Below are 23,507 nucleotides of genomic sequence, written 5' to 3' on the forward strand. Positions count from 1 at the left end.
AACACTAGATAGTTTCACAGTAGAGAAGCAGAGAAGTGAATGAATGGGACTGAAGCAGGCATTTATTAAGCATTTATTAAGGGGAAATGGAGCAAATGTTTATGTAGAGCTTATTACATGGTGTATTATGCTAAATACTTTTTTTTTAACAAATATTCTCTCATTTGACCCTCATAAAAAAATATTAAAGGTAGTTACTGTTATAATCCCTATTTTACTTTCTAGAATCACAGAGTAAATATCTGAGACCAGATTTGATCTCAAATTTGTTTTGATGCTTACTATGGCCTACAAATTAACGCAAACAACTTTTTTAAAATCAAGAAGCAGATATTTTAATGGAGGAGACATGACTGATTCTTTGCAACTCTGGATGGGATTTCCTTGGCAAAGATATTGGATTGGTTTGCCATTTACTTCTTCAGCATACTTCCTGTATGTCCAGGATCATACAGTTAATATATGTCTGAGGCTTGATATGAACTCTGGACTTCCTAACTCTAGGCCCAACACACTATCCACTGGCACCTAGTTGCCACCAAATAACTAGAAAATATAATACAAAAGAGAGTAAACAGAAAGATAATCTAAAAGGCCAGGGCACTGGTGGATAAAGAGAGGGAGAAAACCTTCTGGAAATGGAGCTTGAGTTGAATCTTGAAAGAAGTCAGGAAAACTAAGCAGGGTGGTAATATAGATTGATGGGCAGCTCCAGGTAAATTCAGAAAAATAGTAAGGTCACTAGCTCTCTAAAATCTAATCCTAATTTAAGAGTTTCTATACCTTCTAGTCCCGTAAGAGGTACTATAGAGTCAAACCTATAAGCAAGATTACTGTGAAGGAAAAATAATGAAGGGAAAACCCTTTACAAATCTAAGACTAGCACAGAGGCTGTCACTGAAAGGAAGTCTACACAGAGGTGTTCAGGGAAAGACTTTTACCTCAGCCTGAAAATCAACCTTAATCATAGCCCTTTATATGGGAATCCAGTTAATATTAAATCATTGGCTCTGGATTAGTTGTCCTTTGAGAGAAGGGCATTGCTTATCAAATTCCAGTTAGAAATATTACCTCTCAGATTTATGGAGAAGGAAGGAATTTATGACCAAAGAACAAAAGAACATCATGAAATGCCAAATTGATAATTTTGATTATGCTAAATTTAAAAATTTCTTACAAACAAAATGATAATTCAGCCAAGATAAGAAGAAAAACAGAAAAGTGAGAAAAATGTTTATATCCAAGGTTTCTGACAAAGGACTCATTTCTAAAATATACAGAGAACTGAATCAAATTTATAAGAATACAAGCCATTCTCCAGTTGACAAATGGGCAGAGGATATGAACAGACAATTTTCAAATGAAGAAATTAAAGCCATTTCTGATAGAGAAATGCAAATTATGACAAAAGAAGATAGGAAAAGATAAAGAAAAACATTAGAGGGAATGTGGGAAAACTGGGAAACTAATACATTGTTGGTGGAATTGTGAACTGATCCAACTATATTCTTGAGAGCAATTTGGAACTTTGCCCAAAGGACTATTAACCTTTGATCCAACAATGTTTCCATTGGGTTTGTACCCAAAGAAAATATAAAAGACTAGAAAAAATCCACATGTGCAAAAATGTTTGTAGCAGTCCTTTTTGTAGTGGCAAAGAACTGGAAACTGAGTAGAATGCCCATCAGCTGGTAAATGGCTGAATAAGTTATGATATATGTGAATTAATTGAATATTATTATTTCATAAGAAATGATCAGCAGGCTGATTTCAGAAAGGTCTGGAGAGATTTATATAAATTGATGCTAAGTGAAGTGAGTAGAACCAAGAGAACATTGTATATAGCAGTTATACTAAGATCATGTGATGATCAATTGTGGTGGACTTGGCTCTTTTCAACAATGAAGTCATTCATTTCAAATCCAATAGACTTGTGATGAAGAGAGCCATCTGCAACCAGAGAGAGGACTATGGGGACTGAATGTGGATAACAACATAGTATTTTCACCTTTTGTTGTTGTTGTTTGCTTGCTTGTTTTTTTCTTTGCCATTTTTCCCCTTTTGATCTGATTTTTCTTGTGCAGTATGATAAATTTGAAATATGTTTAGAAGAATTGCACATGTTTAACCTATATTGAATTATTTTCTATCTCTGAGAGGGGAGAAGAGGGGAAGGAGAAAAATTTGGAACACAAAGTTTTGCAAGGGTGAATGTTGAAAACTATCTACATATATTTTGAAAAATAAAAAGCTATTAGTTTATTTAAAAAATCATTTTTCATGTCTTAAAATATTTCTGAAATGAAAAATTCTGAAATTTGAAAGAGGAGTTTGGTCCCGATCTTATTAAATTATCAGCATTCTTCTCTTAATTTAGAAGATTTTTATAGGCACCAGATTTGTTTTAGTATTTTTTTTCCAGTAGATTAATGCGGTTTTAAAGCTCTCCTTTTATGGATATATTAATATGTGTCCGTATATGTATATAGAAATATATACACATATATTTACATACATATATCCACATATAACTAGGATAGTTTAAGTTTCTGGAAGATAAATAAATGATTATAAAATTCAGAGATAATTAGGTAACTCTGTCCTAGATGATAACACCAATCTCATGGAGTTGATGTTAGGAGCAAATGGAATAACATAAAAAAATACTTTATAGATAGACCTTAAAGATATATGTAAATGCTAAGTATTTTTATTTAGACTGGTAAGTGAGAGAGTGAGTAGGGTGTTAAACTTGGAGTTAGGAGAACCTGAGCCTCCAACATGTAATAGTCATATGACCCTCAGCAAGTCACAACCTCTAACTTCTTCATTTGTGGTCATTTAAGGTTGACCATAGTACCTGAGTTTTTTGAAGATCAAATGAGATATGTAAAATGTTCTATGAGTTTTAAAATACTATGCAAATGCTAGTTATTATAAACAATTAAAGCTCCAAGGATTGTATCTTTTGTAAATTTTACTCTACTGTCAGGGATGGTGGGTGTTTGATGACTAGAGAAAGGCCCCCAGATATTGGAAACTCACAAATGAGAAAATTCTCCTAGCAGTCTGAAACTTCTCTGCAATATTAAATATGTAAATATTTAGAGGAGGGGCTCAACCTTTTTTTTTTTTTTTGTGAAATGGACCCTTTTGGCAGTCTAGTGAAGTCAGTGGGCCCTTTCAGAATAAAGTTTTTAAATACAGGAAAATCGAGGGTTACTAAGAATGAAATACACACACACACACACACACACACACACACACACACACACACACACACACACAAACATATGGATGCAGTTCTTCCTAATCATTTTCTCTGGCAAAAGGCCTTCTAAAAATCTATCCATAGACTATATAGGTTAAGAACACCAATAATAGGGCACCCTAGAGTCAGAAGAACCTGAGTTCAAATTTGACCTCAGACATTTATTAGCTGTGTGGTCACACTGCTGGGTAAGTCACTTAACCCCAATTGCTGAGGGGTGTAGGGGGAGAATAAGGATCATATTGAATTACCTAGAACACTAAGAAATTAAATTATCTGCCCAGGTTTACATCACTATTATATATGTTAAAAGTAAAGCTTAATAACTCTAAGGCCAGCTCTTTATTCATTTGTGTCATGCTGACTCTCTTGTATAAAGCTAATTTGGCAAGTAAAGCAGCAGCAAACTCTCAGATCAGTTACTGAAAAACTCATACTATATAAGCAGCAGAAAAAGTTTGGGTAGAAATCTTTCATTGACAAATAGATTATTTTTACCTAACACAATTTCATGCAAATAAAGTTACTTATATATTATTTTAATTTTTAGCTTCTTTAAGCTTTATTATTTTAAAATATATTAAAATCCTGCATCATATGTTGAAATTATGAGCCGTCAACATCAACTCTAGATTGTGAATAAAAAAAAGCCGACAAGCATTTAGTTACTGTCCTCTTGTTATAAGGTTTTGTGTTATTTTTTTTCTCATGGCTTCCCCTGAGATGGAATTCCAATAGGAAGCCATTCAGATAGATGTATTATTTTACATAGTCTTCTAGATACAGTTTGGTGCTAGAGTTACAATGAATAGACCTCTAGGCCTGGAGCCAGGAAACCCTACTGTCAAATCTAAGCCCTTAGACATTTAGTACCTGTGTGATCCTGGGCAAGTTACTTAACTTCTATTTACCTCAGTTTTCTCATTTATAAAATGGGAATTATAGCTGCACTTACTTTGTATGATTAGTGTGAAATTATAAATCATTTAGCAAAGTGCACAACACATTAAATACTATAAAAAATGTTTATTAACTTCCCTTTCTTTCCTTCTAATGAGTACAAATTTAGAATCCTTTTAAGTGTAGGAATGTATAATGAGCTGTTTTGAATGGGTAAGATAGTTTTTTCATGTTTAGTTCTGAAAGATGTCTATCTATGATAATGTAGACTATTTCAAACCCCATGTAATAATACCTCATTTTTAAAACCAATTTAAAAAAATGTTAAACTCTCCTCTCTATTAATTTTTTTAAATAATGCAATCTACTCACTAATTATCTTGGTTCAAATTTTTTCCAATAAAATTAAGTTCATAGAATTTTTGTAACACAATTTGAAAGGTCATAATAAAAATAATGTAAATTATATTTGTCACTAAAATCTTCACTGATCATATGTGTACCAAATCTTTATAACTTTAAGGTAGGAATTTAACTTAGCCTTTTAATTTTTTAAGTTTAATTCAGTTAATTAAATAGGAAGTTTCCAGAGAAAAACTTCTATAAAAGCAATTTAGCATCTTCTCTATAATGTATGTTGTTTTTCAGTTGTTTTCAATCATATTGTACTATTTGCAACTCCCATTTGGGTTTTTTTTTTATTTTTTGGACACAGATTCTAGAGTGGTTTGCAGTTTCCTTCTCCAGCTCATGTTATGGATGGAGAAATGAAGTAAATTGGTTAAGAGATTTATTCAGGTCACATAGCTAGTACTCGTCTGAGGCCAGATTTGAACCCTCTCTCCCTGTCCTGGCAAAATGAGTCTTCCTGATTCCATGCCAGATAATCTAGGCATTGCAACATGCTGCATAATCTTAAACAATTGTGTACCCAGATCTTTTTGGCTCCAAAGCCAAATCTCTATCCAAATTCCTGATGCTGCCATTTTTATTTTATGTAGTCAAAATTATCTATTTTTATCCTTATCTGTTTTTTAGATCTCTGTTCATTGGTCAGAATTCTTTTTTTCTATAGTTGTGAAAAGTACCTCATCTCATTCTCTTCTAATTTGTTTATAGTGTGACTCTCTACGATCAGGTTTAATCATACTATGGTTTATGTTACAAGATCTTGTTCTAAACCTAACTTTTGCCAAATCAGTTTCTAATTTCTAACTATCCTTGTTAAATTACCTCCCCTAGTAATTAATCAGATACTGCACTATGGTTTTAGCTTGTTTATATTCCTTGATCATCAAGTGTCTTTTACTCATCTATTTTTGTTTTTAACTAACACCAAATATTTTTTGATGATTACTGTTTTCTAATTTAGTAATACTATGATATGCTATAGTGGAGCAGTGGATAGAACACTATGTTTGGAAGCAGGAATCCTCATCTTCATGAATTCAAATTTAGCCTCAGACCCTTATCAGCTGTGTGACATTGAACAAGTCACTCAACACTGTTTTCCTCAGTTCCTGATCTATAAAATTAGCTAGAGAAGGAAATGACAAACTACTATAGTTTTCTTTGCCAAGAAAATACCCAGAGTCACAGAGTCAGACACAATTAGACAATAATACTATTATAGGTATGTTCAAATCCTCTTTAAAATTCTATATCTTTTGTTCTTCTAAATTGTTTGCTAACTTGTCTATCAAAAAAAAAAAGGTAACCTATCAGTAATTTGATTGGTATATTACTAAATTTGTAAATTGATATGGTTAGCATTGTCATTTTATTATATTAGCAGGCCCCAACCATGAGTAAGTGAGAATCTTTCTATATAACTTTGTGGGCTTCCTCAGTAGGGCAAAAATTGAATTTCTCTTCTCTCTAGGTTTTACTAGTAACAATAGAAATGCTGAGTTTTTAAAAATGGCTTTATTTGTAACCTACAAACTTAAGACAATTACCAACAAATTGGCATTTAAGCACCTATTATGTATCACAAATTGTGCCAGCCACTGGATCTCCATAGAATGAAATAACTATTTAAATTAGTTTACTTAGAGGAGGAAAAGGTGGAACAATATATAAATATAAAATAAATAAGAAGTTGTTATGAAGGGAAAGTATAAGCTTTGGAGAATGGGAAATGGAAAGGGAGATGAATAGAGAAAGACTTACTTGATACTTGAAATTTGTCTTGAAGAAAGAAAAGGATACATAGAAAACTTCTAAATTGCATATTGTCCATAACAGAAACATGTTCAAAGGGACAAAGGCAAAAACTATTATTCTCTGAGAATAATAAATTTCCTTTAAATAGGGACTAAATAAAGTGCATTTAAATAACGGGTACAACTTTAAGATGACACAGTACAATCAATTAATCTTATCAGAATTAACAATTTCTTGATTCTTAAAAAAAAAGTTGTCAGCTTCCTCCAATTGAGGAGTCCCTATAAACTTTTTGGAAATAGCCCTATGAACTTATCAAATCAGGTTAAAATTCTGCTTTAATTTTTGTTATCATATTCCTTAAATAAGGAGATCATTATGAACTTAGATAAACATTAAATAATTCACTGAAGATAGATGGACACCTTAGTAGAAAGAAATCAGTTTCAGAAAATTTGTGGTTCCAAACAAACATCTTAGAGCAGCTATAGACTTGAAATAAAAATAAAACATTCAGTTATTAGCATCATGTAAATGTAGGCTGTTTCTTTAAACAATATAAGCAATTAATGCTTCAATCAGCAAAGGGGGAGAGGGGGAAGGGAGCTCCAAACTGCTGCAGTTTGTTAAAAAGCAGCCACACTTAGTGGGGGAGTGGTGGGGAAGTTAGGATGTCACCTGACAAGTTCCTCTTACCCCTTCCTTTACTCTACATGACAGCCCTTCTTCCAACTCCACCACACTTCCCAACCTCCACTTCTCATAGCTAAACTTTTTAGGGTGCTAAGTCCTCCAGAATTCAATCTGCCAGTCTAAGATGTGTCCCAACCTCATGGGGTATCTCCTTTCCACATGCCCATTTTCCTCTTTCTTCCTCCTAATTTCAACGTACTCTTTCCTTCTCTAACATGCTTCAAAACCAATAACCCTTCTAACTAGATGCTCCATTTAAACTATTAATTGCTTTTGCAAATCAATCTTTCTTGTCCCTTGTCTTTAAATCACTTTTTAAAAAACTTTAATTTTGGACCAAATTTCATAAAACTTTTAACATATATCCAGCAGAGCTGACAAAATTTTAAGGGTTTGCAAATTATCCAATATACACTTCAGAAAGCAACATACCATCTAATTAGGGGGATGCAAACATAATCTTCCCTAAGATAAGTTGCTAGAACTTTGTTTTAATAATCTATATTTTAACTTGAAATCAAATCAAATATAGCTTTAAATTTCCAATAATATAAAACTGCTTTTACTATCGTATCTCAAATAACAAATTTCACTAAGCTGATTGAGCATAGTTTCTTTCTCTCCCTCTATCTCTGATCTAATTACAGTCTTCTAGGATAGAGTATAACAATCAGGATAGATCTTCTTCCTAGTCCTATGTAGTATAACTCTCTTTAGTGAAATTTAATATCACATTAATGTTTTTCGCTGCCATTTTTCGCTATTGATTTCTTGGGCTTGTAAAGTACTAACCATCAATCCCCAAAATCTTTGTTAGATGAATTTGTTTAGCTACCAGACCTTCATTTTATATTGTAAAATTAAAATTTTGAATATGAATGTAAGATTTGACTCCTTAATATTATACTAGATCTGTGATCATGGCAATGTGGGTACAAAATCCAAAGAGATAACTCACAACCCAGCAATACTTTTCTTTTTTTAAGCAGCAATTGTTCATGATCTCCTATAGGAGAATCCTCCACTGGGTGGTCTATCCTAAGGTCCATTCTAACTTTTAAAGACTGGGCTACATTGATATTATGAATCTAAGGTGAAGGTCAATAGCAGACATGATTGAGGTTTAAGATGAAATCATAGTAGCAGCTGATGTCATAGATGACTAGGTTATGAAGGCTAAGTCCAAGTGATGATAGATCCTCCAGTCCATGGGCTATATTTCATCCTTGTTCCTTGATTAACTTCTCTTTTACAATTCATTCATTTTGTTTTATGCCTTACTTGATTTTAATCACCAAAAAGTTATTTCTACTGTTATATCTCTTGTGTAACTTTAGCACCTGCTTGGGGGACATTTTGTTGGAAAAGAGAAAAGGCAGCATTTTGCTCTCCCAAATCAAGTGCTATGAAAAAAAAAAGTCAACAAAAACTAAGAACAGCATAATCAGGTATTCTGAGTCTCTTTCAGGCAATTATGTAACTAAGGATATGCTTACTTTAGAATTTTGTTTATGAAAATCTGCCTGTTCTCCTGCTGTCATTGTCATTAGATATCTTTGTTGGGTTCAAGTGTAGATTATTCTCACATAGAGCCATATGGGTTAGTAGTTTTAGATATTTTCTTGATAGCATGTTTAAAAACATAGTAATGACCTTTATGGTTTTTTTCTAGTATTTGATATTTTCCCTTCAGTTATTTTGAATATTCCTCAAAATTGTGTCTCCTTTGATGATCTTCTCCCTATTTCTGCACAGTATAGTTTTATAACATATACTACTTCTGGGTTTACTCTAGTGTTTTCATCTTTAGCACCATTTCTGCTTCTTTGAACAGTATTTCAAGGACTATAGTATGAGGATCTAAATTCAGTAGTTCCGTTCTAGATAACCCTACATTTATTTCTGTTAAAATTCATATTATTTAATCTCATCGGACTAGCATGAAGGCTTATAGAATTCTTTTTGGATTTCGACTACATGATCCAAAGTATGAACTATCACTTCTAGAGTTGTGTCATCTGTAAATTCGATAATTTTGTCATCTATCACTTTATGCCATTAATGAAAATGTTAAATAGCATAGGACCTGCCCCATATCTCTAGAACCCTCCATTAGAGACTTTTTTCCAAGTTACATCAAACCTTTAATAAATATCCTTTGGATTAGAAAATCATTTTTAATCCATTTCTCCTGTTTATCTTTCCCAGAAAAAAAGGGAAATCTTTGTTAAATGTCTTGCTAAAATCTGAGTTATAACTCTAGCATTTTCTAATTAAATAACATGGTGAACAAAAGAAATTAGGTTAGTTTAATATTTGTTCTTATCAACTCTAAGTTGATCTTAGTGATCAACACTTCTTTTCTGAGATGTCCCTAATCATTCCATTCAGATGTTTGAAAATTTGCCTAGAATTTTAAGTCAAGCTCATCAGTCTTGAATCTGAAGTCTGGATTTAAATCTTGTTGATATAACATCAGCTGAGTGACTCTGAGCAAGTCATTTAAGCTCACGGAGTCTTATTCTACAGAGAGATCCTGCTTGTTCCACAAAATTGTTATGGAGATTGGATATAATAAAGTATTTGTTGTTCAATTGTTTCAGTCATGTTTAACTTTTTGTGACCCTATTTGGAGGTTTTTTGGGCAAAAATACTGGAGTGGTTTGCCATTTCTACACATCATTTTACAGATGAGGAAACTGAGTAAACAGCCTTGAGTGGCCCAGTTTCAGATAGCTAAGTAAGCGTCTAAAGTTATATATTTGAACTCAGATCTTCCTGATTCCAAACTGTGCTTTATCTATTGCACCACCTAGCTGCCTGGGGAATGATGGTACCTACTCCACTTCACAAGATTGTTAGGGAGATCCAAGTAATGCTATATAAAAGAGCACTTAGTAGATACTAAGAAATGTAACAAGCTTAAAGTGATTTTTCTTTGTGCAATTCAAGAGGAAAGATAGGTCTATTAAATTTATTTTCTTCACCCTGAACTGATCCTTTAGTGGTTGCTGGGGACAAAATAAGCAAGACAGAATGTCATGATGAAGTCCTTTTGGCTTTCAGTATTTATGATATTTTGCTTGGAGGTTCTTTCTTAAAAATTTTTGAAGTTCAGCCTAAAAAGGCAAAATCCCTTGAACTTCAATTTATTTTTCTTCCCCCCCCCCCTCCTATTAATAACTTGTATCCCAGGTCTCTGCCTGAGGTTTATCCTCTGAGCTGAGTAGCTAACATGTATAAACAAACCAGCATCAAACCATGTAAATCATTAACATTTCTCCCCCTTTTCTCCCCTGCTCCTGGGTTTCTCATCTCATGCTATGGGGTGAATCACTGGATATGGAAAGCATTTTGCCGTTTTTCCACTATGGGGAGGGCAATATTTTATCAGGTGACATGATGAATATAGAAGAAACAGTTGACTGAAGATAAATTTTTTCACTTCGTCTCAAAGAAAGTAATCAACTAGTTAAGACAGGATAGTGGAAAGAATCTCTGCATTTGTAGCAAGGGGATCTGAATGGGAATGTCCTTTCTGGCATTGTTATTACCTGTGTGACTTTAGGCAAATCACTAACCACTCTGGGCTTCAGTTTTCATCTGTCAAATAAAGGAAATGGAGCAGATGGACTACAGTATCACTTTAAGCTTTCAATTCATTCGTTAAAGAAGTTTTCTTAGGCTTCTCAAATGACCAAAGAAAGCCAAGCAGGAAAAATTTAAACACAGTGGTTTAGTTTAGTCATATATACTTAAAGCTGAAAGGATTTTAGATGTCACCCAATTCAATATCTCTCTTCTCACCCCACACTTTGCAGAATGAGAAAACTGACTGACTTGACCAAAGCCATAGGTCTCTGTCATCTAATCCTGTGCTCTTTCCACAAATGGTAATAATAGCTGGCTTTTAAATAGTACTTTAAGGTCTGCAAGGTACTTTGCCAATATTCTCATGACTATCCTGAGAGGTAGATGCTATTAACATTCCCATTTTACAGAGAAGGAAAATGTCAGTTTTAAACAAACAAAAACAACTCCTCCCAATTGGATCTAATTTGCATTTTTAATTAAAAGATTAAAAAAAAAGATTGCTCCCCCTATGTCCATTGTTGAGGGGGGGAAATTAATTATTGCAAAATGTGTGATGCTGAAAGGTTTGAGATTTTGGTTGTTCCAGAACTGAAATGGTACAAAACAGAGTTCATTATACAAAACCATTCCTGAAAAAGGGGAAATATGAACATTAGGATATGCCTAAAACATGCAGATAAAGGAAAATACCTGTGAAGGTTTCTTTTTATACACATAGGGCAAGACCTGAAACCTTTCTTTGAGTGTACAGATGTCTGCTGATGTATTATGGTCGACTGAAAGACATGAATGCTGAAGGAGTTTGTATACATTTCAATTTTGTAGAATACTACATTGTATCATGATGTTCCAAATTTCTAGCATCTCATGGTTTTTTCCCCCTTTTTGTTTATAGTAAGAGGAGCAAAGACCAGATACGTCATCTTGCTTTCTTTTTATAGTTATCATGATATGTGATACATTTATTGATCTTAAAGGAACCCAAGTCATGCAGGGGTTAACTGTGATCTGGACAAGAAGATACATCAAGATACAATACATCAATACAACATTTTAAAGTGTTTTTTATGTGTCAGGAATTGTGCTAAGAACTGGGCTTGCAAATACAAATATGAAACAGTCCCTGCCCTCAACAAACTTAAATACTATTAGAGGTGATATAGTATGTTCACAAATAAAAAGATAAAGCATATATACATAGACACACACAATAAAAGTGAAGTGTTTTGGAGTGGACCATCAACAACCATATCCTCATAACCAAGAGGTCTCTTGAAGATTGTTCACTCTGTTCTCAATGAGGACCAATGATTTCTTTTGAAGGAGATCACACTAGAGCTGAAGAAATTTAGGGGTCCCAAGATGTAGAGGTGAGAGGGGGAAGTATTCCAGGCCTGTGCAAATATGCAAAGGTACAAGAGACATCACGAAAAAAAATGCCTACAAAAATGTCCTGGCACAGGTTTATGATTATCTTATCCAACTACTTCAAACTGTTGGGTAAAAAAAGTGTCCTCCCAAAATGTGAAGAAGGAAAATGTGAAAATCAAGACTAGAATTAGGATTATACTTTCAGATATATGTTCATATATATAATTATGAGATAATGGATTTGTTCCTTTGAGGTTTTTTTGGTATAGACCTATGATTTTATTGGTTTAACAAATATTTAACGAGGAAGCAATGCAACCTTATAGTCAACTGTCATTTATACTATTAGAATTGTCTAGAGGCACTAGAAGGTTAAGTGAGTTGCTAAGGTCACAGGGCTGATATGTGTCAAAAATATGATTTGAATCCAGGTCTTCTTGACTCCAAAGCCAGCCATCTGTCCAGTTCACCATATTTCATAGGTATCTAGAAAGGGGATAGAGATGAAGAGATAGTAAGTACCTATGATTTAGGGTCTTGCCCATAGTAATGTAGACTGTATGTGTCAGAAACTGCACTTGGCCTAGTGCCTTCCTGATTCTGAAGCCCATCCTAAACTTTATCCAGGACCCCAACTGCTATAGCAGGTAATAAAAATCATATTTGCAAAGTATTAACATTTTTCAAATTGCTTACCAAGTGGTAAGTGAAAAGCAAACCAATTGACTATAATTTGGTTTACCATTATCAAAAGATCTGTGATTCCTTTGGTGTAGTGCTCCTAAGACCAATACTGATCCCAACATTTTCATGCCTACTTATGTATACAGTCTTCATGAGTTTTAGGATTGAGAAAAAAAGTCATTACGTGATGGTCAAACCTCTGTAAATAAACTTTTGGTCTGGACTATAGATCAGAAAAAAATGCATTTATGAGTTTGCTTTAGTTTACACCCCAGCAAGATGGTTTTGTTCCAATTTGGGTCTATGGCCTCATCCAAATTCACTTTCTTCTCTCCAAGTCAGTACAGTTCAAAATTCAACACTCTAGCATTCCCCCACCCCAACTAACTCGTAGATCTAGAGTTGAATGGGACCTCAAGGCCTATCTAATCTATCATCTTCATTTTATATCTGAGCAAACTGAGGCTAAGGGAAGCTACTTAGTGTCAGAAGCTTTTGGTCCTCTTAATCCCGAGCCAGTCCTCTTTTTTCTACATATCTAAGCACCTTCTACATTTGAGAGAGGTAGGGAAAGTGGGCTGCTTTGGGGTTCCTTCTTGCATATGGCAATTTCTCAACATGATTCTTGTTAGCAATTCTCAGTAATAGAAATGCCTTGAAAAGGATATTTTTAACAGGCAGCCTTTGCTTACTACTGCCTAGTAGCTTGGGTCACCTAGGAAATAGAAAGTATCATGAAAGAACTTGCTGCTAGTTCATCATTCTGTCTCTTCTTCAGTAATAAATAGTCAGTTGTGAATAAAAACCCAAAGGAAAAAGTAATGTTAAAAAATATCAATCATAAGAGGAAGGCAGGACAAAATTGGATCTGACTTTTTTATTATGCATTAACTTTAAAAAAAAAAAACTAGAATGCAATTTAATAAATTATCTTTGCTTTTTGGCTCCAAAGAGCTTTAATGGTCCTCCCAAATATGAAAAATGTATTCTAAATTGTCACCATCACAGGTGTTATCCATCATAAAGACTGATAACATTGTTTACTTTTTAAAAAATGAGGTTCCTAAGTGAAGTTCTGCTTGTTTTTTTAAAATCCAACTGAGATGCTATTTTATTTTTAAATTTTAATTTATTTTTTCAATTAGCAAATATTTACTTTCCCTCCTTCCCTACCCATACCCATTGAAAAAAAAGTAAAGCAAATTCACTGTAATAAATGTAGTCAAGAAAAACAGATTCCTGCATTGATCATGTTAAAAAAAAAAAAAAGTGTCTCATTCTGTATCTTAAATCCATTACTTCTCTGTCACCAGGTCACTACCATCCTTTATCATTGTTCCCCTAGAATGGTTCTTGGTCAATGTGTTGGTCATAATTAAAGTATTATTTTAAATAGACACTTAAAATGAATAATTTTATTCTCTTTTTAGCAGTCAGGCAGGGATTCAAACCCCCCCCCCCCCCATCAATTTCTGTCCTCATCCTGGACATTTGATTGTTTCACATTGGAGGTTTGTACTATAAACTCCAGTTAGGAATTGTGCCCAGATGTCTTTATCGTTCCTTGACTCTTAATTCTGCCAAATATTCACCATTTTCTTTGTGGTTTGGTTTTCTGCAGGATCTGTCCTACAAGGATCGGCACTGGCATGAGAATTGCTTTCACTGCTTCCAATGCAAGAACTCTCTAGTGGACAAGCCTTTCGCTGCCAAAGATGAGCATCTCCTTTGTACTGAATGCTACTCCAATGAATACTCTTCCAAATGTTCAGAGTGCAAGAAGACAATCATGCCAGGTCAGGACATATTGCTTTCTATTTCAGAAAAGGGATTAAATAAAAGAGGATTAATTGAATGCCATCAAGAAAGCAAATGAATGGGTTTAATAATCCTAACATTGTGCCCTTATAAGAAAGTTACCTTGATCTGTCATGTACATTGTCTTTAGTCAAGAGATATATGCAGATTGACTAGGTACATCTTTTTGCTTATGGTTTTTGGTTACTGAGAAGTAGTTTAAGTACCCAGAAAAAGCAGGTGGGGTTTACTGGGTCATGCTCTTTAGGAACAGCACCTTTACTTAGTGGATGTGTGCTTTCATTGCATCTAAAGGAATGATCATACCAAACAACTAATTATTAAGCACAAGCCATCTAAATATATTTTCGGGGTCAGGTTGTTTTCTCTCTTTTATCCTCCACTAACAATTGAATTTTGATGATGAAATCATGTTTATTGATGAGGAAGAAGATGATGAGCCTGAGAATGTTCAGAGGCTGATAGAATTAGATGAAGGTTGGGGGAGGTAACCCTTCCTCCCCCCAAAATCATTACTACTGTGTGAGAGCCAGATTCAGAGTCAAAAGAATGGTTTCAAGTACTACCTCTAACATATATTCTGGCTTCATGATTCTGAACAAGTCATTTAACATCTCAATGTATTAGGTAAGTCTCTAAAACTATTGGAGAGAAAATGCTCATTTGAATTGATAAAGGAAGTTTACTATTTAAATGAAATCACCATCACCCACATCACCACTTCTATACAACTTTTTTTTTTTTTTTTTTTTTTTTTTTTGCTGAGGCAATTGAGGTTATAGGGTCACACGGCTAGGAGATATTAAATGTTTGAGGTCAAATTTGAACTCCGGTCCTCTTGACTTCAGGGTTGGTGCTCTATCCACTGCGCCACCTAGCTACCCCCCCATTAAACTTTTGCTAACATAGACTAGTCTTTCAGACATAATACCAATCAGAGTAAATTTTGAAAAGCCTTAGAGCCATAAGGAGGCTTGAGAAATCATCACATCTGTCCTACCTTTGGTCAGCAGGCATCAAAATTAAGATTTAAAAAACCAGATCAGCAATGATAAGGGGAACCCTTAAATAACTTGACTAGAACACTTTCCATGAAGCTAGACTTTGGCTGAGGGATGCTAGGAAAGGCCAGGGAACTGCTGATTGGGTCCTATTGACTAGGGATTTGAGCTAAAGGTGACTAATAAGTTAGCGTGGAAGGGTTGTAATCAGAAACGACAGATGATTGCTAAAAAAATTTTTCCTCTTCTCTTTGGTCTACATGGATAAGGAGAAAGCCCCTTTACTCTCTTACTGGAAGTTCAAGGGAGAGAAAAGAACCTAAATTAAGAAGGAAGGTAGAATTATCTCTACATATCTTATAGACTAGCTCAGGGAAGATGTTTCTTCAATAAGAGTCTGAACTTTCTGATACTTGGCCATATGTTGTTAATTCCCTATACTCCAAAGTGCTGGTAAACTCATCAGAAGTTTCCTATGAATATCTCTGAGCAAGTAGTCAAGATGAAATCCAGCTCCCTGGGAATTCACCAATTCAGAGGATCTCCAAATCACTTCTCATAACAAGAAGAAATTTTCCGATGCCAAACAACATTGAGATTCTACAACCTCTTTAAAATTCAGTCCAACATGACTCTTTCCAACAATGAGATAGATGATTGAAGCTAGTTGCAATGATCTTATTATGATGAAGAGAGTCATCTATATACAGAGAGAGAACTGTGGGAACTGAATGTGGATCACAACATAGCATTTTCACTTTTTTGTTGGCGTTTGCCTGCATTTTATTTTCTTTTTTATTTTGTTTTCTTTTTTGATCTGATTTTTCTTGTGCAGCAAGATTATTGTGTAAATTTGTATACATATATTGGTTTTTGACATATATTTAACGTATTTGACATATATTGGATTATTTGCCATCTAGGGGATGGAATGGGGGGAGGGAGGAGAAAATTTGGAACACAACGTTTTGCAAGAGTCAATGTTGAATAATTATCCATGCATATGTTTGGAAAATAATTAGCTTTAATTTAAAAAAAAAGAAAAAAAGAAAACTCAATCCAAAATTCAATAATTTACTATGGTCATATAATTTTCCTTGTCCTAGTCTAAGACACTGTTTCAAAAGTTGAAAGCTACTTCCTCTTAATATGAGAAACCCAAGACAGAAATAATAATTTCATACCCGTGGTATGAAAATCCTAGGTTTTTTTGCTTCTAAAAAAGAAAGAGGAAGACATCTCTTCTTGGCTTGTACAAACTGTTATAAGGAGGAAAGTTCTATTTGGAAGCTAGTTTCATAATGATATTCTCCATTAAGCATTCATTGGTTCTTACCTTTTAAAAAATAGTTTTCCTTAGTCTAAATCAAACAGATTTCCATGTGGAAGAGATTTGCTTTCAAACACTCATCTTACAAATAAGTGTTTTTCAGTATTTCCCAAATATAGCCAGGTAGAGCCAGAATGTCTGTATCATATTTGTAGAAATATTTGAGGTTTTGTGAGCAGTTATAGTTTGTGTTTAGTGTGCTGTCAAAATAGAAGTCTGTATGTACTTTTATGTACTTTTAGACCGGTTCCAAATGAAACTTTTTACTTATAGATTCAGTTCAAGGTTATTTGAATTTTGATTTTGATTCAGTTTTTCCATTCCCTGACAGCAAAAAAAAAGGGGGGGGGAGGAACTGAAGGTTCCCAGGAACCCTTTAATTAAAGTTTCTTGGCATATTTACTTTAAATCTAATCCAATATTTTCTGAATTTGATTATCATTATGAGTACCATTAAAAATTAATGAGCATTTATGGAGTACTTATTAGGAGCAAGGCACCATGCTGTATGCTGGGAATACAAAGAGTTCTATGAGATAGGGGTGTGTAGTCTGAATTATTAATATTTTCACCATCACTTTCTTAAGTCTAGGCAATCAAAAAATAGCAAATTAACCTTTGACTTATATTGTTTGCTATTTTCCAATATTAAATATTAAAATTGGGTTTCACATGGATAGGGCACCAGCCCTGAAGTCAGGAGAACTTTAGTTCAAATCAGACCTGAGAAACTTAATGCTTCCTAGCTATGTGATCCTGGGCAAACCATTTAACCCCAATTGTCTCAGAAAAAAAAAAAAATATATATATATATATTTTTTGGTGATTTCACCAGAACAGTTTGAGCTGAGTCCAGTTTCCTCCCTGGATGAAGGTGAAGGATATCCCAAAAATCACTTCTTTCTGAGCTTGGATAGCTGAGATAATGAGATATTTCTTTCAATGCCTAAAACACTATTTCTTATTTGGCAAATATTTTGGCAATAGATCAATGAAGAACTGAACTTTTGTGTAAGGAAATGGTAGAATTTAAGGCAAGAAAGTGAAATGAGTAGAACCAGGAGAACATTGTACACACAATGACAATAACATTGTACAATGATCAACTATAAATAAATAAATAAATAAACTAACTATAAATAAGTTAGTTATTCCTAGTAGTATAGTGATCCAAGACAAGTCCAAAAGACTCATGAAGAAAATTGCTATTCACATATAGAGAAAGAATTCATTAAATCTGAAGATAAGAAGCAAACTATTTTTACTTTCTTTGGGGTTTTTCTTTTTTTTTTTTTTTTTTTGGTATTTTTTTCTTTTGATATGTTTTGTCTTCTACTACATGATTAATAGGGAAAGAGTTTGGAACTCAAAATTTTCAAATGAATGTTAAAATTTTTTTTTACATGTAAATAGAATATAAGACAAGAGAGGTAAACTGGGACTAGATTACAGAGAACTATTCTGAGAAGATTGATTTTAGGAGGAAGCCACTGAAGGTATTTCTAAAACACCAGAATGATGTCAATATACAAAAAATTAACCTAGTAGTAATGTGTAGAATAGATGAAAGAGGCTAATATAAGGAAAGCAGGAAATCCTCTTTGAAACAATTGTGAGGGCTCCAATTGAGATAATAGGGGTGAGAATAGGAAGGTCAGAACAAAACTGAGGAAAAAATATTAAAGAACTACCCCAAGGTTTGCTGATGACAGAAGATGAGAAAATTAAGGATAATTTCAAAGTTTACATGGATGGTTTATATATGTTGATACTCCTAAGGGAAATAAGTTCAGAGAAGCAGCTGTTTTAGGAGAGAAAGACTGTTTTGTTTTCAGACATGTTGAGTTTAACATGATAGCAAGATATCTAAATAGGGATGCACAAGAAGCGAATTAAAATGTCAAACTGGAAGAGACAGGTAAGACTAAGGCAGAAGATACAATTTTGGGAGTTGTTCATATCTACAGAAATGATGACTGAAGCTATTAGAATGGATAAAATCTCAAGGGAAAAAGAGTATATGTGAGAGTTCTTTGTTTAGCGGTGACACTGCAAGACAGAGAAAATATATTTCCTGCCTGAAGTTATTACTAAGTTCCTTTACGACTATGCTCTAAAGATGTACAAAATGCTTTCCTCAGAACAATTCTGAGTCAGAAAGACTGAGTGGTATCCCTATTTCTAAAATAAGAAAACAGAGGTTTAGAGAAGGTGACATATATAATATAAATAAATTAACCAGTCATTGAACTAGCCAATGTCAGGGCTAAGTTTCAAGCCCAATTCCTTCTTGATTCCAAGTAGAGGGTTGCTTCCCATTAGGCCGTATCTCCTCTCTAATTCATGTTGAAGAGAATGGTCTATACATAAGATGAGCTAGCCCATAATGCATCTGAATATTTAAATCATAAAATTTGAGAACTGAATGGGCCTTAATGGTTATTATGTCTAATATCTTCATTTCACAAATAACAATTGCTTTTGACTTGATTTTTACAGAAGAAGAAACTGAGGTCTAGAATGTTTAAATAACAGAATACACATACAATATGATATAAGAGAAACTGTATAACTACTCACCTCCTAGTTTGCTTCTTTTTTTCCTCTACCACAGAGAATAATCTTCCTTCTAGGAAGGAGAGACATAAAAATTTTAAGAGGAATATGAAAAAAGTCTTATCAGTCTCCTTATTTATCAGCTCTTGATGAATTTATCATCTTAACTTGAAGGCACAGTGGTAAAGACAGAATACTAGACTAGGAACAAGACCTGTGTTCAAATCTCATTTCTGATACTATGTGACCATAAGCAAATCATTTAATTTCCTGGCCCTCAGCTTCATTATTTGTAAACTGAGAGAATTGGACTAGATGGCCTCCAGGATTCCTTCCTGAATCTACATCTATGATCTTGTGACCTTGAGGGAGAATGTAGCAGGCATGGAGACAGACAAACATGCTGGTTTTCTAAAAGGGGGAAAGATGAATCCTTCAAATTATGCCCCAGTGCACTTGACTTTCCTGGTAAAACTCTAAAATAAGTTTTTAAAAGTATATGAGCCCTATTAAGGAAGGCTGAGGCGGAGGTTAGTAGATTGAGTGAACTTAGGAGTTTTGGCTGAAGTATGATTAAAACTGCGTAGACGACAAACACTAGGTTTGTCAGCAATATGGAGAAACCCCAGGAGCAGAGAGGCACCACACTGGCTAAGGAAGGTCAGGCCTACAATGGAAATGGAGCAGATCAAACAAAACTTCCATGCATATCAGCAGTAGAGTAAGGGTCACAAATAGTTACTGAACTTCTAGACTGGTGAGTTAGAGAAACTCCCAAACAACAAACAAAAACAAAACAGTTTATGAATATTAAAAAGAGAGAATAATTTTTATTGAGAATATTCATAGCTATTTAACTTCATTTTTCTTTTTGGCAGAATTATTAGACTTGTAGATGTCAAAAATACATGAGATATAATATGGCTTATATTTCAACATGACATTTGATAAAATATCTCATGATATTCCTGGTGGACAAAGGTAGAAAAAATGGGCCGGTTACATCTATAGTTAGATAAATTCAGAACTAATTTGAAAAACCGGATGAAAAGAATGTTGATCAATAGATTGATGTTAGCCTGGAGAGGAAGTATCTAATGGATTACTCCTTGGTCCTGTTTCGTTCAGTTGCATTTTGTTTTAACTTGGATAAAGGTTATGGCCTATTTGTGAGTCTCACAAAGTTGGAAAGAATAGCTAACATGTTGAGTGAAAGAATTAGAATCAAAAAGAACCCTGGATAAACTAGAATCATCCTTCTGAATCTAATAAAATATCACTTAAAAGATATAAATGTAAAGTTCTTAACTTGAGTTCAAAAAAAATTAACCACATGAGTATGATATGGTGAAGATATGGATGTAAAGCAGCTCATTAAAAAGGCTTTTAGGAATTTAGTTAATTTTGAGCTCAAATGAGTGTGTGGTATGGCAGCCCCCAAATTAAAAAGGTTCTTAGCCTGGATTAACAGAAGTAAAGTTTCAACAATTATGAAATAGGCTAGTACCACTTTATACTGGTCAAATTCATCTTAAATATTGAAAAAGTATTAGTGTAGTGATATATTATTCAATTTTAAGTCCTTAATTTTAAGAAGGATAATGCAAAGCTGGAGTCAAATGTGTCCTTACCTTTGACTTTTCTATCTGTTATTCCCTAATTGGCATTGTGTTTTGATGGAGTTTTACACTTATTTGGTTTTCAGGTAATTTTCAGTTATCAGTACACTGAGGAATAATGGAATCACAAAAATTATTTTTTCCAATCACCATGTAATTGGAGTTGTAAGTGAAGTAATACCTATGAGCTGAACTCATGACCTGAGTCGTGATGTAAAACAAAATTTCAAAATTAGGACATTCAGCTCCAGTCATATTTGACTCTTTGTGACCCCTTTTTAGGGTTTTCTCAGCAAAGATCTTAGAATATTTTGCCATTTTCTTCTCCAGTTCATTTTACAGATAAGAAAATGAGGCAAACAGGATTAAGTAATTTACCTTGGGTCATATATGTAGTAAGTGTTTGAGGTCAGATTTAAATTCCAGAAGATGAATCTTATTGACTCCATACTGGGCATTCTAACTGCTCCTTAGAGATCATCAACTTGTTTGATTCCTTTGACTTCTATATCTGCTCTGATGTATGTGCTTCCAAAGGCACAGTCACACAGATCTCACCATTTCCCAAAACTATTTGATTTCCATGACGATAAATTCCAAGATCGTCTCAGATCATTCTTAACATGATTTCCAAATCTTCTATCCCTCTCTTTTCCCAGTCTGTCATTTCTTGACCCTATAACTAATTTAGATCTTGAATTGGCTTTCCCCATAATTCATTCATTCCCTATCAATTCTCGCCCCTATCACATCCCTCTTCTTTTCTACTCCTGAACTACTGAACTCTGAGTCAAAGTCAGACACTATATCACACTGATTTATAAAGATATAGGGGGGGGGGTGTGTATGTGTGTGTGGTAGGTGTGGGTAGTTACCAAACTTTTAACTCTCCTTCCTTTCACTGCCAAATTCTTCTACTTGGGTATATTCCTTTACTTTTCAGCCCCTTACCATCTTGCTTCTAACTCTTTCCAAGGTTACCAAAGATCTCTTAGATGGTAAACAATAATAGTCTTTTCTTGGCCCTCATCTTCCTTGTTTTTCTGGACTATCTGAATATTGTTCATTACTATTTTCTTTTACCTTGGATTCCATAACACTATTTTCTTTCAGCTCTTTTACTTACCTGATTATTTCTTTTCAGGTTCCATTGCTGGTTAATAATTTATTGCTAAACCAAGGGTATTCCTTAGAGCTTCTTCCAAGAACCTTTGCTCTTTTTCTATGTACTCTCTTCATGATGTCATTGGATTGTTCAATCTTCCTCTCTACACAGATTTTTCCCAAAGCTACATAACTATCCATTTTTCTTGTGAATTCCTGTCCTGCAACACTAATTATCTGATGATGAAAATATCTTGCATCTATAAAGTATTCTCAATTTACAAAGCATTTTATATTATCTCACTTACCATTTATGTTATCTCGCTTGATCTTCACAAAAACTCTATGAGGCAGTTGCTATTATTACCATAATTGATATTGAATTTTATTGATAAGAAACCAGAAGCTGAGAGAAAATAAGTGTTTTGTCCAGGGGACATAGCTAGTAAATGAACAGGAAAGGATTTGAACTCAGGTTTTCCTGATGCCAAGTCCAACACTTCACTCTACCACTTAGATGTCTATTCCCATTCCACCTGAATGTCTAATCAGCATCTTAAAAAATAAATAAAATAAAAACCTTTACCTCCCCAAAATTGACTTCAACATCTGTCCTATTATGTGCTTCTCTCCAAATTTCCTTCTCAACTGTGACCACCACCATCCTCTTTCCAGTCACCCAAGATGATAACATTGGAGTTAACTGAAGCCATATCCCTAAAATGCTTTGTAAATCTTAAAGAGTTATATAAAATCATGTAAATATAAATTTATAAATATGTATATGTCTTTATAAAGTAATATTTTTATAATAAAACATAAAATAGCTCTTATTTATTCTAGGGGCTTCTCTCTCACACACTTTGATATCTTTTACAAAATCCTAGTGGTTCTATCCTCATGATATATCTTGGAATGTTTCGTTCATATCAGCCATTACCCTGATTTATAATCTTATTACTTCTCCCCTAGATTACTGACATAATTTATTGATTGATGGCATGTGTGATATTCTTATACATTGTATGTGATATTCATGTGATGTTTTTACATGTAACATTTGTACAGGATTAATGGCATATGTTACATTATATTATATATCTCATATCACATATTTATAGCTAGAAGGACCTTAGAGATCACCTATTCATTTCACAGATTCATTCCAATTCAAGAAAATATACCTACAGTAAGCACCTATGATGTGCAAGGCACTGTCTTGGAGGATAGAAGAATAAAAGTGAAACTGTCCCATGCTTCAAGGAGCTTGGGTTATGCTTAAAAACAGAATCTGAGAAAAAAAAAATTAACCTCAGGGTAACGCTTTTAGATGCATAAAGTGAAATACATAAAATTACAAAAAGACATCAATTATTAAGATCTTCTGTTTTGGATTATCT

General features: G+C 33.8%; 1 protein-coding gene and 1 long non-coding RNA gene across 7 annotated transcripts in view; one reads left to right on the top strand and one right to left on the bottom strand.

Moving 5' to 3' along the window:
- The window catches only part of FHL2 (four and a half LIM domains 2), an 86,118-nt gene that overhangs the window by 54,747 nt on the left and 7,864 nt on the right, over nucleotides 1-23,507 (top strand). For all 6 annotated transcript variants that reach the window (XM_074299694.1, XM_074299699.1, XM_074299700.1 and 3 more), the window contains exon 3: nucleotides 14,301-14,475. In XM_074299694.1, coding sequence (XP_074155795.1) covers nucleotides 14,301-14,475 — 175 coding nt within the window. The remainder of the gene's footprint in view (nucleotides 1-14,300; nucleotides 14,476-23,507) is intronic.
- LOC141560904 (uncharacterized) lies at nucleotides 11,081-23,367 on the bottom strand. Its single transcript, XR_012487881.1, has 4 exons — nucleotides 22,694-23,367; nucleotides 19,409-19,457; nucleotides 14,272-14,493; nucleotides 11,081-12,481 (listed from the first exon to the last, which is right to left on the bottom strand). It is a non-coding gene; the product is annotated as an uncharacterized LOC141560904 (long non-coding RNA).

The sequence above is a fragment of the Sminthopsis crassicaudata genome, chromosome 3, assembly GCF_048593235.1.
Source record: "Sminthopsis crassicaudata isolate SCR6 chromosome 3, ASM4859323v1, whole genome shotgun sequence".
NCBI classification, from domain to species: Eukaryota; Metazoa; Chordata; class Mammalia; order Dasyuromorphia; family Dasyuridae; genus Sminthopsis; species Sminthopsis crassicaudata.